Source organism: Phoxinus phoxinus, assembly GCF_949152265.1.
Source record: "Phoxinus phoxinus genome assembly, chromosome: 2".
NCBI lineage: Eukaryota > Metazoa > Chordata > Actinopteri > Cypriniformes > Leuciscidae > Phoxinus > Phoxinus phoxinus.
Window position 1 is genome coordinate 52,486,055 of NC_136877.1, and position 14,045 is coordinate 52,500,099.

At 35.8% G+C, this 14,045-nt stretch overlaps 2 protein-coding genes across 2 annotated transcripts; one reads left to right on the plus strand and one right to left on the minus strand.

Annotated features, from left to right (window-relative positions):
* The first annotated feature begins 375 nt into the window (after positions 1–375).
* LOC306993280 (fucolectin-like) lies at positions 376–5,421 on the plus strand. Its single transcript, XM_079602953.1, has 7 exons — positions 376–529; positions 660–698; positions 1,006–1,288; positions 1,406–1,548; positions 3,418–3,500; positions 3,983–4,083; positions 4,574–5,421. Exons 1-7 carry the CDS (start codon positions 421–423, stop codon positions 4,593–4,595), a joined length of 780 nt encoding a protein of 259 aa, XP_079459079.1. The 5' UTR covers positions 376–420; the 3' UTR covers positions 4,596–5,421.
* Positions 4,623–13,570, minus strand: LOC306993321 (fucolectin-1-like). The gene is made up of 11 exons (XM_079603012.1): positions 13,330–13,570; positions 12,591–12,747; positions 12,078–12,152; positions 11,247–11,285; positions 10,808–11,081; positions 9,914–10,047; positions 7,875–7,978; positions 7,716–7,803; positions 7,384–7,633; positions 5,177–6,219; positions 4,623–5,076 (listed from the first exon to the last, which is right to left on the minus strand). Exons 3-9 carry the CDS (start codon positions 12,112–12,114, stop codon positions 7,623–7,625), a joined length of 687 nt encoding a protein of 228 aa, XP_079459138.1. The 5' UTR covers positions 12,115–12,152; positions 12,591–12,747; positions 13,330–13,570; the 3' UTR covers positions 4,623–5,076; positions 5,177–6,219; positions 7,384–7,622.
* Positions 13,571–14,045: the final 475 nt, after the last annotated feature.

Genomic DNA, 14,045 nt, shown 5'->3' on the forward strand with positions numbered 1-14,045 from the left:
CCAGCCTCTCGCTGTCCTCCCACGTTCCTCGACCTCGTCCTGCTCGCCACAATCGGTCATTTAGATGGATGTAGACAAGTCTGGAAAAAAAACTGTATGAAAATGAATCCGAAGTACCAGCCATTTCTTGGGTTCTCTTCTGACGACTGAGATTCTCAAAGATCCTTATTTTCATGTGCTATTTTGGAAAATTTGTTTTGTAAATCAGTTTTGACATGAGCGGTGAAGGTGAGCAGAGAAAAGCAATTCTGGAGGTCCAATGAAGTGTGAAATATATTCAGCAAACGGCCAGAGAGGATCTCATAAGGGTGGAGACTCAAGCTGCGAAGAGAAAGACAAATATAAAGAGGGAAGACGGAGAAACTCTTCATATCTGACCATCACAGGTGCAGTATCGTTCTCACATGCAGAATCTCGCCTATGACTTCAATTATTGCAATATCAATATCACCGAAGATGTCCTTTATTCCAGTGACCTGTATCTTCAAAAACAAGATGGAGGGACTCGGTTACCTGTTTTTAGTTTTTGGTGAGTATAAATGACATGCACCAGTCATATAATGTAAAATTATAGCTGTTCTGCAAAAATATTCAAAGAATCAAATGCAACATTAAACAACTTCTTAGAAATCAATGGAATAATTTGTTTTTTGCAACAGGTGTCTTTTCCAATCAGGGCAGTTCAGAAAACTTGGAAGGTAAAAGGTTCTTGGAACACCTTAGTTAATGCATTAACCAAGCAATACATTTGTTAGTAGTAAAATACAACTCTTCATTCATGTCAGCTCAGATCCATTAAATAATATTGACACAGAAATTCTGATTTTAATAATAAACTAAATGTTAATTTTAATAAATGCTTTAGAAGTAGTCGTCATTGCTAACTCGTGTCGTGAACTAATGAAATCTTATTTTAAAGTGTTTCCAAAGTTCTATTGAAGCTTCGCACATTACAGTCATATGTCTTCTTGGCCCTCTTTATCTTTTTGAATAAATCTTTTCTAGAGAATTTGGCATTGAAAGGAAAAGCTGTGCAGTCGAGCACATATGGAGCATACTGGGGAGCCGGAAACGCCATCGACGGCAAAAGGTACGCTCCAGGTGAAGCCACGTTCTGCTCCATCACATTAGAGCAGCTCAGCTCGTGGTGGAGGCTGGACCTGCTGGATTATTACTACATTAACAGGGTGACCATCACCAACAGAAGAGACTGCTGTCCGGAGCGCATGACTGGAGTAGAGATCCGCATCGGAAACTCCCTGGAAAACAACGGCAATGACAATCCCAGGTGAAGTTACTCGCTGAGCATGTCCTCAGATCGGGATTTGAACAGGTCGCCTGATGTCTCTCTCTCTCTCTCTCTCTCTCTCTCTCTCTCTCTCTCTCTCTCTCTCTCTCTCTCTAGGTGTGCTGTCGTTTCTTCGGCTGTTCCAGCAGGTGGCACTGTCAGTTTCTCGTGCGGTGGAATGGGCGGCCGTTACGTCAACATGTTCCTTCCTAAAATCAAGACTTTTCTCACACTGTGTGAGGTGGAAGTTTACGGAACAGGTCAATTCTTACTTAACTGTACACTTTTAACCCTTAAATGAATGAATGTTTCGGCATGTATATCTAACACGGATGGATCTCTAACTATTGCAATAGTATAAAACTCTCATGATATTTTAATAATTATTACTTTGGTACTTGAGACGGCTACATTTGAGCAGATGTGTTTTCCCCATCCTTATCAGAGCTCATTTCCCAATGCATTCAGCATCTGGCTCATATTTGCATCCTCATCCATATTCTCAAAACTATATGAAAAAATTTTTTTTATTAATACATGTATAATATATTATTTATGTGTAATCGCTGACAGCTTCATCACGCTGTGTATGGAACAAGTCAATTCTGACCTATTTCTACTGTTTCTTAAATGCATGAATAATTTGGAAATCATTATTATATATATTTGGGTCTTCAGCGACTCGGGTGGATCTCTATGTGACGCAATAGTGTAAAACTCTCCAGATATTTTAAGGGTTCAATTTGAGATGCTTTTCCCCATCATCACCGTACACGTCAGAGCTCATTCCCCCAGTATTCAGCATCTGGCTCATATTCTTCACCAGATCCACCATCAAGTGACTGTGACACTAATATTTGATAGTGATAAAATACTTGCCCTGCTCAGTATTTCAACTTTTGCTGATGATATTGTGTATTTTTTTGTGTATCAGAAATCGCCACTTTGAGGAATAAAGATACACTTAAAAACAAAACAAAAAAAACTTAAGTGTTTGGTCTGCCTTGAAATTTTAAGTTTAGTCAACTCAAAAATCCATATTGTCACTTATTACAATTTCCTTGTAATAGTTGACTAAACTTAAAATTTCAGTTAAAACCTAACAATTTTTAATGACTCAATAAGTGCAATTCGCACTGTAAAAAAAAATGCTGCTTCAACTTAAAACAGTAAGTATTCTTGCTGTCTTAAAATTTTAAGTTTAGTCAACTGAAAAATTTAAGTTGTACAATTTCACATTTCAAGTTGACTAAACTTACAATTTTAAGTCAGCACGAATATCTACTTACTTCGTTGAAACATAACTTTTTTACAGTGTGAATTGCACTTATTGAGTCATCAGAGATTGTCAGATTTTAAATGAATTCCACAGAATTCTTTCAAAATTGAAATTAAATTAATTTGCCCAGGAAGAAAAAAAAACCTACAATATCTATTACAAACCTGGTGTCGCTTGCATTATTTAAAAAAACTTATGCTAAATTCTGGTAACGTGACTTCTGTCCTTAAGGCGAGTTATCAGACATAAGTTGTCCAGATAGATTGTGAACTGATTTTCTGCTTATATTTTTAAGATAATTTCACATATGGAATTAAGTAAAAAATCTACTAGACTAAGTTAGGTATAATTAACAGAGAAAATAAGTTACTTTAACTCAACCTATTGAAGTTTGTTGAGTAATTTCTACTTAGTTTACACAGAGATACTCAATACTTGGTACACAAAACACAATAACGGAAACATTCCTTGGATCATTTTTTAGTATGAATGTGTCATTTCTAGTAAAAAATTAACTCCAAAACAGCAAGTTAGTAAACCTAACAACAAAAGCAATGATAAAACAATGCAAATACAGCTGGAAAACAGTGAAAAAACTGCAACCTTATTAATTATTTATGCTCCAGTGCATGATGGGAACACCAGTATCAGAAAGTTGAGTAGATTTTACTTAATTTTAAACGTTGGGCTCAAATCGAGTATATAGAATATAGAATTTACTTTGTTTTTAAAATTCTTGCTTGAACTAACTTAATTCAGGTAGAAATTACAATATTTTTTTTCTGTAGTATTTACTTCAACACAGAATCTTTTTGTTTTTAAGCCAGTGTTGTTATTCTGCGTATTTCAGTTTATAGGAAAAAAACATTTCTGAGGATGGAATTATCCTCCGGTGTTGATACTTCTGCAGTGAACAACACACTTCTCTATCAGGTAAGAAGACAAGCAATTGAAGAATTAGAGAGAACATCCATTATAGAGTCAGTTTAAGAAATGATGATGACACTTCCTGTTGTTGTTGTTGTTGTTGAATTGCACCAATGCTATATTTTCTAAATGTCATAATCATTTGTTAACACACAAGTATTCATTACTTCAATGAGCTCATTGTTTCTGCATGAAATTATTACATTGTTTAAATTAATACATTTTTAGCTAACTTTGACTTTGTATATGTACATTTCTGAAATACTTAACTTAGACAGCTTCCTCTAAATTGTAATATGGACTCATTCTGTAAAGCTGCTTTTGAAACGATGTGTATCGTGAAAAGCGCTGTACAAATAAACGTGAATTTAATCAGATTTGCTATTCAGTCTTTGTCAAGTCCGATAGACATGTCTAGTTTTGGTCTGGTGCTGATGTCAGTCTGGTTCCTGAAGCGCTACACAAAGCCTGGTGTCGGTGTGTTTTAGCTGCAGTCCGCTCTGGGGTTGAGTTTGGTGTCTGACGTTAAACTGTCCTGGACGAGACTCCCGTACCGGGAAGTGACGCACAAGGCGAAGAAACCAACAAGGTAAACCTGTCACACTTTTTACTTTAGTACAGAGCAGCTTTATTTCTGAAAGTGTGTGTGGACATCAGTTCACATTTCCCTACATAGACAACCACAAAAACTATAAACTTGCTAAATATATGCAAAGCTTGAGCAAATATATTTTTCAAATTAAAAATCTTTTTAAGCATTTAAATGGCAAAATATATGTACTTTGATGGGAAAGATATTACATTTCCTATCTTAAAATACATTTTATGTCAACGCATAATATGTTGGACAATGTAAATAGTTTTACATAGAAAACATATTTTAAAAATGATGTATATATCATGCACATGATCATTAGGTTTAGTTCATGTTAATGGTTATAAACAGTAATGTTATAAAAAAAGTATTAAATATATATAAGCATTTATGCAAATGGCCTACCTGAACACAAAATAATTCATGATCACAGAGATAAACTACTGTATATATGATTTAATCAATATTTATGTTTTATTTACAGGTTTTGTGCTGATAAACATTAATAACCCGGATACACAGACTGAATCTTTCAAGAAGATATTTTTTATTCTTCAATTGATTTATGTAATTGTTCCTGCTTTAAATTCATTATCCTGACATGCTTCATATAATTAGATGAATCATTCCCTATAAATATGCATAAGTAATTAGCCAAACGTATCCATGTACATTATAGTTTCACTTTATCAATGAACACCTGGTCATTTTATAAATATAGTGGTACATCTTAAGGATAATTCATATTATTGTCATTCAATGATAACTGCTGACAATATTTACATTTATTCATTTATTCTTTTATCCAAAGCGACTTACAAATGAGAAACAATAGAAGCAATTAAACTAGCAGTAGGACAACATGTAAGTGCTATGACCCTTCACAGTACAATCCAACGCAACTTTTTGAATATACTTACAATATACATATATTTGTATGTAACTTGGATCGTGTATCTTGTTCAAGAATGATTTTACAACACTGTACTGCATATCGGTGTATGAATGGGTGAATGTGAGGCTAAATGTAAAGAGCTTTGGTGGCCATTGGTTCTGTGAAAGCGCTATATAAATGCAGTCCATTTACCATTTATCCAATATATATATAACTAAAATATGACCATGATTGTCACGTTTTCTTAACCATGAACACCAGATATATGAATGTAACTGCACTGTAAAATCTAATTAGTTCTAGACTTACTTAAAGAAGCATGCAGACCGATCGCAAAGTGAAATAGGAATAGTATGTTGGGCTGACAAATGCTTAGTATAGTTCACTTACACAAGAGTTATAGTAACTAAACAAGAATAAATTATAAATACAATGTAATTGCTACCATTGTTGTGTTCTGTATGCTGAATGTTGAAGTCTGTGTGACTCAAGCATGATCATTTGCATGATATTGTCACAAATATAGAGGGATTATCTCGACCCAATTCAAAGTGTTTAGACATAAGAGTTAGCAATAAAATTATTGTTCGACATGAAAAATAGACTAGTTAATGATTTAGTTGGAAGTTAGCTCACCTTTTAAAATCAAACTATTTATTATTCCCTTCCTTTGAGACCGAATAACTGTGATTTCTTGTTGCTTCGCTGCATCAGTAGATGGAGAATTACTGTAATATATATGAAGTTCCAAGTGCCCAACCAAAGATACACGGATCACCATAATGGTGAGCGCACACAAAAACATTTAGGAAAAATAACATTTATAAAGTCAGTTTATGTTCTCTCAAATCTTTCAGTTATATTGACAATTTAACATTCAAGATGACTTTGGGGAATGAGTGAATGCAAACAGAGAAAGATTACTGCAGAAGAGGAAATTAGTGAGAAGTCTATTAACCCTCTGGGGACGGCAAACGCGCCGGCGGCAGGACGATTTTCAGATCATTTTGAAGGAAAAACTCTAGGCTATAACTTCCATTACTCAAAAGTATTGTGAACACATATTTACTATGTGTTTTGTGGCGTTATTTCAGACACTTTAATTTTTTGTTTTTTGAATAACCATACATAAATATTATTCTCTCAAAAATACAAACATGTACATGCATGTTGCTCACATATTATGATAGCCCTGTTTGTGATAAATAGTGTAATTACACCTTTGCCATTAATATGTTTATAAGCAACTGAAAAAAGCACAAATGTCAGGGCATGTCAGAACATCTCAAGGACCCCAAAAACACCTCGGTCCCCAGAGGGTTAAGAACTTTCTTGAAACAAATGTACTCAAATCAAACAATTAATCTTAACTTCGCATAGCATGTGAATAGTACAGATTGCTAAATGTGGACAGTTAAGTTTAGACATTAAGTAAAGTTAACTGAAAAGTGTTAGTTAGAAGAACAACTGTTGGATTTCACAGTGTGTGTTGACTACTGAAGACGTTCCTGAAGGACTCTTTCTCTTTCTGCAACTATAAGCACTGAACTCTACACATACAACTGATCATTACACAGTTGAGTAACCGCATTAGTTATGTATAAAGATAATGATAAATGCCTGACTCAAGTGTGATATTATGAAAAAACAAGAGTCTTGCCACACTACCAGACACATATATAATGAAAAACACAATTTTGTTTTACTTTATCTTTGTTTAAGCCCTATTAAACCCTCTGACGCATAATGTCTACTATTGGCAGGTCGTTAAAATATTTTTATATTTCAGTTTGTGATGTTACATCTTTACTCATAACTCTATATCACTGTCTTCTTTTCTTTCTTTTTTTATTTATGACAACATAAAATCAAAGTGGCTAATGAAAGTGGTTTTATATATATATATCTCCCTTATGTCCCAAGAAATTAAGTATTTTGAGAGAGCTAGATAACAGAAAATATTGTAAATATTATAGTATATATATATATATGTATAAATATTATATACTATAATATTGTAAATATTTTCTGTTATCTAGCTCTCTCAAAATACTTAATTTCTTGGGACATAAGGGAGAATAGCTTAATGTTATATACAGTATATATGTGTGTGTGTGTGTGTGTGTGTGTGTGTGTGTGTGTGTGTGTGTGTGTGTGTGTGTGTGTGTGTGTGTGTGTGTGTGTGTGTGTGTGTTACATACAGTACATATTCGTTGTATTTATTTTTATAAATCGTTTTTAATAAACAAGCTATTTTTTCAAATAACATCAAAATGTATAATTTTGAGGAGAGAAAATATGAATCTTTATAATTAGCTAAATATATTATATGTTATTTATTACATATAATATTGATATGATGTAATCATATCAAAATCAAAATAAATTTATTGGGAAATATAGGATAATTATTTTCCCTACAACATCCAAAAATACATAATTTTAGTGAGAGAAAAGCTTATTGTTTATATTTATTTTATCATTCAATTATATTCCTTTTCTTTCCTGCTGTAATCATTCATGTTTCAGAGGTTCTGCATGTTTATTCTGGCATCTTGCAGTAACTGTATGAATAACTGAGATGCAAAAATGATGAATATGTGGAAGATCACTCCTCCTCTGAGTGTCCGGATCTGCTTCAGTGTGAATCTAAAAGTGAGAATCACAGGCGTTCCTCATTGTTAAGCACATCACTGAGGGACTTTACAGTGTTTCTTCTGGATTCACTCACCGCTTTGGATCACTTCTTCTTCTTCAGGAGTTTGAGACCAGCTCAGCGTCACATTGGTGATTCCTCTCACAGCCAGCGCTGACGTCAACTGGAGTGAACACTCATTAATATCATATCAATGCATCAGAACAGGATAAGAGACTCGCATCACACTCTCACCTCTTTCAGCACTTGATCCGTCACTGTCGGGTCGGACAGATCGGCGCTGGAGTTAAACGCTAGCTTCATGAACGATCGCTTTATATAATCTAACGGGACAATAACTGCATCAAACAAACACAAGTATCAGTCACACATACTTCATCTTTATTCTGATTATTGACTAAACCTATATAAAAAAAATGCAAATTAAGGTATGTACTGAGACACTTTTAAAATGCTGTCACGTGTGTTTCGTGTGCAAAAATGTCCAACGTTTGTAGCGGCAATAGCAACTTGCTGATTAATCTGCACGGATAACCGACTGCTAGAACAATCGGTTATCGGCAGAAGTCCATACCGATAGTTCATCCGTGTTGCGTCTGAGAAGTGTGTGCTGTCATTATACAGAGCGAGAGCGCCCGCTAGAGGCCAAATAAAAACCATCACTGACACCTCGTGAAGTTTATCAACATAATACATATGTTTATATTTTCAGTAGATAATCAAGTGTTCTAAAATAGAAGTAAATTACGTGTGAGAGTATACACACAGTATACATGTGTGTCTAATTTCAGGTGTCACGACAGGACAGTCGGCGAAAGCGAGAGATTGGAGATGGTTAAGTGCAGGTGGACTGAACGTGGATGATGAGCAGAGGAGACAGGGACTGAGAGGTCGATAGTGTCAGCCACCGTCAAGTAGCCGAAGCTGTCGAAGCCGAAACTCTCGTTCGGTAGCTAGCCGCCTACTGACTTAGTAGCGGCTAGCAGATGCTAACTGGAGGCAGCAGTCCCATGCACGAGCCCTAACTGGCCCTAAAAAAGTTTGTGGAGTTACCCAGGGATGAGCCGCCGGTGGCGTTGATGTTACCACGGGGAAGTCCAGCTGGTGGTGCTGGTCAGGGGTGGAAGCCGTCGTAGGATGAAAATGATGGCAGGTAAGTTGACATCCAACTGGGTATAATCCACGTACAGACGGAGAGGTGCAGGTTTACAGCTGATAATCGTGGTCAGTAGAGTTGAAACGATAACGCCAGTTTAGCAGAGGGATAGAGTTTGGATAGAGAAGCGGCGAACTAACAACGCCAGTGTCCTCTCACATCCGTGATATGATTTTTGAGTCGCAAAAACGAACTCTACAAACCTACACATTTACACACACACATATATGTGTGGCCTTTGCGTAGATATTTAAAGATGGCCATCTGTAAGCATTACTGTTTGGATTTATATAAATGCTAACAATTTTCAATAAGAGTCATTAACTAAGGTTAATTAAAGTATTTTTTATTGTTTATTTCAGCATTTACTAAAACATTTTAAAGTTGTATCTCTTAACATTAGTTAATGCACTATGAACTAACATGAATGATCAAGGCATAATTCATATTTATATTTAAAAAGTACAGTACATTTTCATGGTTCAGTACTTTTTTTGTATATGTCTTAAATTTCAGCACTATTATATGTTTTATGTTTCATTCAATATCCCTTTTAAAAATGATCGATCGATTAATCAGTTATCGGCCAGCGTGGTCCAAGTTATCGTTCTCAGTAAAATCCACTAGTATCCTCTACTTTCAACCGAATCAGAATTTGTCAGTGTGGCAAACTTTAACAAGAGCAAAATCTACATGGAGAATTGTTTCGCCCTCACGCAGAATCCTGTTGGGATGACCGGACTACGCAACATTTTGCAGAATGGTAAATGTGACTTGATGATATTTACCTGCACCTTATTAATCCATTTCCATTTTTTTTTTTCAATATGTAACCACAGTTACAAGCTTCTACGCCAGGGCTGTCTGCAACTCATCAAGTCTACTACAGGTGTGTGTGTGTGTGTGTGTGTGTGTGTGTGTGTGTGTGTGTGTGTGTGTGTGTGTGTGTGTGTGTGTGTGTGTGTGTGTGTGTGTGTGTGTGTGTGTTGGGAACTAAACTCTGCAGGGCTCTGGGGTTTTGCACCCCTGATCTACGCAGAAGCCTTATATCAAACACTCACAAGCATTCCACAGGTATATCTGCACAGAAACATAAATGGGATTTGTGTGTGATCACCTGTCTCATATACTTCCACCTCACACACCGACAGAATGTCCCACTTTCCACGAATCTTGATGTACCGTCCCTCCGTTGTACCGCAAGAGTAGGTGTTGGTAAAGGCTGCTTGATCACTTGAGATCTTGGTACATCTACAGGACCACACACACACACACACACACACACACACAGACACACAGACACACACACACACACAACAGATCAATATTACCCCTGATGTATTTCTTCACACTAGTTACCAGTATAAATGTATTGAATTCGATTTTTTAACACTTTTTTTTGGCTTTTTTAACTCTGTTTACTGTAAGCAATAAAAGGTTGTAAATATATAGTTTTTGCTCAATTGTGTTTCCAAAAGTCCATACTTCCCTACTATATAGCATAGGTGAAAAATCTATGAATGATTGTTGCAATTAACATTACGTCAGAACCTCAAGTAAATGACATGTTTATGTGAGATTTTTATTCCTGTGCAATGTTTCTCTCATGGTCATTTGAATTCATTCATGCATTTGTGATTTAACTATGGCACAACTTTATATTTATAATCCACTTTAAATATTCTACTGACTATAAGTAACTTCACAAGTACATGTCATCTTTTCCACTAGTCATAACCCCAAACGTATAGTCACTCTAATGAGAGTTAGTAGACATGTAGTTGTAAAGTTACTTATACAGGTGGAGCTAGGGAAGGTGGAGGGTTTCTGAAAGCACACTGATGCAACAGCAACCAATCAGCTGTGCTGTCTAGATGATGATGCGATCGCTACCAGATGAGTAAAGGACCTATAAGACAGCGCCATCTAGAGATTCATGCCATAACTTGGTATTTATTAGAATGTCTAAAGTTGACCATCGAAATACAGTTTAACATCTGAAGCGCCTCACATGGGATCTCCATAGATCTGCAGAGAGTTTCCAAACATTACTGGCATTGATCTCCCTGTTCCTGGAAAGCTGTCGTCTCTGAAAGTGACAACCACGATGATCTGTAGATGCGCTGTTTGGAGATCCAGCCTCCACCACGGGTTTTCCTCCCAACTGGTTGCGGCACAAGTACTAGAAGATGTAGAGAAATCCTTCCCGCCATCGATGGCGAGGTTGGCGGACTTAGCACCGCCTGTCGTCGACTGTGTGGCTGTTCCTCTTGGTGCAAGATTCTCTGGAAAAGGCAAATTAGGTGATCACGGATCTTAAGTTTTTTTTTTTCTTCAAGAAATTCAGAAAGTTTATTTAGATGCTGTTAAATTTGTGCGTGTGTGTGTGTTTGAAAACCTCAATTTTGCCAAAAAACAAGCTAAACAGTTGCTGTGAATAGTTGCTCTACCTTTAGTGCAATCTGCCTGTTCCTGGATAGAAAACAGCCCTGCATGTGCAAAAGATAGGCTATTATATAACAGAGCAATAATATAACAAGCAATCAGATGTAAAGAGGCAAATGAGCATCCAAATGTCATTAGATTTGTTTTGTAAAGCAGTGAATGAGCAATGAATCATGCACTGATGCACAAAAGTCAAAGTACAATATGCAAAGTAGGCCTACAACAAACTGAAGTACTTGATGTGTGTAAAGTTTATACGCACAGATAAATGTATTTATAAAAATGATTGAATTAGTTCATTTTAATTAGCCTATAGTTAATACAACTTTCATATATTCAGGAACACCATACACATCTGATGATTTTAGTATGGAAAGAAATCCTATGGAAGTCAATGTGGCCCATCAACTGTTTGGTTACCGACATTCTTCAAAATATCTTCTTTTGTTTTCAACATAGTAAAACATTTTGGGTGAACTATCCCTTTAAGGCCCGTTCACCCCAAGAAGGAACACTATACAGATCACAATCTTGTGCTGTTTATTCTAAGCGCGCTGCGGTTTTGTCATCTGTCACTTTAAATGCGCGAGCTCGTTACAGCACGATGGATTCTGATTAGCCGTCAGTGTTTTTATCGTTCATCAGCTAGGAAAAATCGTTCTCTAAGTGAGTCCAAAGATATGGTTTCTATGTGCAGTTATAGTTGTGGTGCGGACTCTGCTATTATTTTATATTTCGAACGATTTTTTTAAAAACTATCGCCTTTATCGTTATGACTATCATCATTGGTGTGAACAGGTCTTCTTTTACTGTTAATAATGAAAGTCTTACCTTACCCAATAATATCAGCCAGCACTCGATGATCCCCATCATCTCACAGAGAAGTCCTTATAAAGATGAACTATATTGCTCTGTAATGTTGGGACAAAAGACAAAAATGTGAAATATGACAAAGATTTTAAAGATTAATGTCAAGGATCCTAGAGGAACATTGCTGTAAAATCTCAGTCTCGCAGTTTCCAGACAGACAGTAATGACCGAGGGCCGTCTGGAAGTGTTTTACATGTCAGTTAGGTCAAACATTTCATTGATTTTCATTTTGAACACATTACAAATATTTAAAACTTTCTGCAATTCAAGACATGGAACAACAACAACTATGAGAAAACAATCAGAGGACAATGTTTCTTTATTTTAGATTTATTTAAGGCAATTTAATGTATTATTATTAATGAAGGCATCTTTATTTTATGGTTTTGTTTTGACACTCAAAAGTTTTGTAATCAGCAACTGTTGTCACTAATATCTGCAGTCATATTTGTTTTTTATTAAAAATGAACCGAACTAACCTGTCCTGTCGAGTGAAATCCGTACGTTGATGATGAAGTGGTTTTACGGTCAGTTTGAATCTGTGGATGATTCCTGAAGGAGACTGGTGTACTTCTCTCCGTGTGACGTCACAAGGCAGGGAAATTTGGGCTGGGAGTCGGATTGAGAGTTTCTGTTCTGAGAGAATCCGAATCCATAATGATTCCAGATCCCAAATAAAATATAACACAGGAATATTGTAAATATATATTATTGTTCATAGTTATGATTTACGAATAGGCCTATATTTTGGAATAAAACTAAATGTTAAAAATATTTAAATTAATTTTAGAATTTTTGCATGTGAAATCGTTTAGGAACATTTGCAAAGCTTTAACATATTTGTTCTATTTGCATGTGCATAAATGAGTCATGTGACATGTTTATACTTTAATGCAAGACAAAGTGTCGAGACGCTGTGAAGTGAGCAGCGGAATTAGGCAGTACAGAAGCAGAATTAAAACACCACACTGTAAAATCTCATTTGTTAGACTTACTTAAAAAAGCATGCAGACTGATTGCCTTAAAAACCAAGTAAAGTGAAATAGGAATAGTATGTTGTACTGACAAATGCTTAGTTAGTACAGTTTACTTACACAAGAGTTATAGTTACTAATAAATAACAGAGTACTTGATCATTTACTTAAGATTTACTCTTAGTATGGCTTTTTTTTTTGTCTTGTGTCAGTAGTAGCAGTAGTAGTCAAATTTAATAATTACCATTGTTGTGTTTTGCATTCTGAATGTTGAAGTCTGTATGTGACTCAAGCATGGTCAATTACATGATACTGTCACAAATATAGAGGGATTATATCAACCCAATTAAAAGTTTCATAAGGTGTTCATCACAATTCAACAAGGAAAATTGTCTAGGTAATGATTTTGTTAGAAGCTATAGGTGTCACGGTTTGGGTTTTGTCTTTTGTTCTGGTCATTGTCACGTTTCTGTCTCTTGTCATGTGATTCCCTGTTTGTCATGTGAGCCTGCTATGTGTCTTGTCATTGGTTAATCGTCTGATCATTGTTCACAGGTGTTCCTTGTCTTGTAATTAGTTTGTGTATTTAAAGGGATACTCCACTTTTTTTGGAAATAGGCTCATTTTACAACTCCCCCAGAGTTAAACAGTTGAGTTTTACCGTTTTCGAATCCATTCAGCCGAACTCCGGTTCTGACGGTACCAGTTTTAGCATAGCTTAGCATAGATCATTGATTCTGATGGGACCAGTAGCATTTCTTTCAAAATGACCAACGAGTTTCAATATTTTTCCTATTTAAAACTTGACTCTTCTGTAGTTAAACCGTGTACTAAGATCGACGGAAAATGAAAAGCTGCGATTTTCCAAGCCTATATGGCTAGGAACTACTCTCATTCCGGCGTAAGAATCAAAGAACTGTGCAGCCGTACCATGGGTGCAGCAGGCGTAATGATATGACG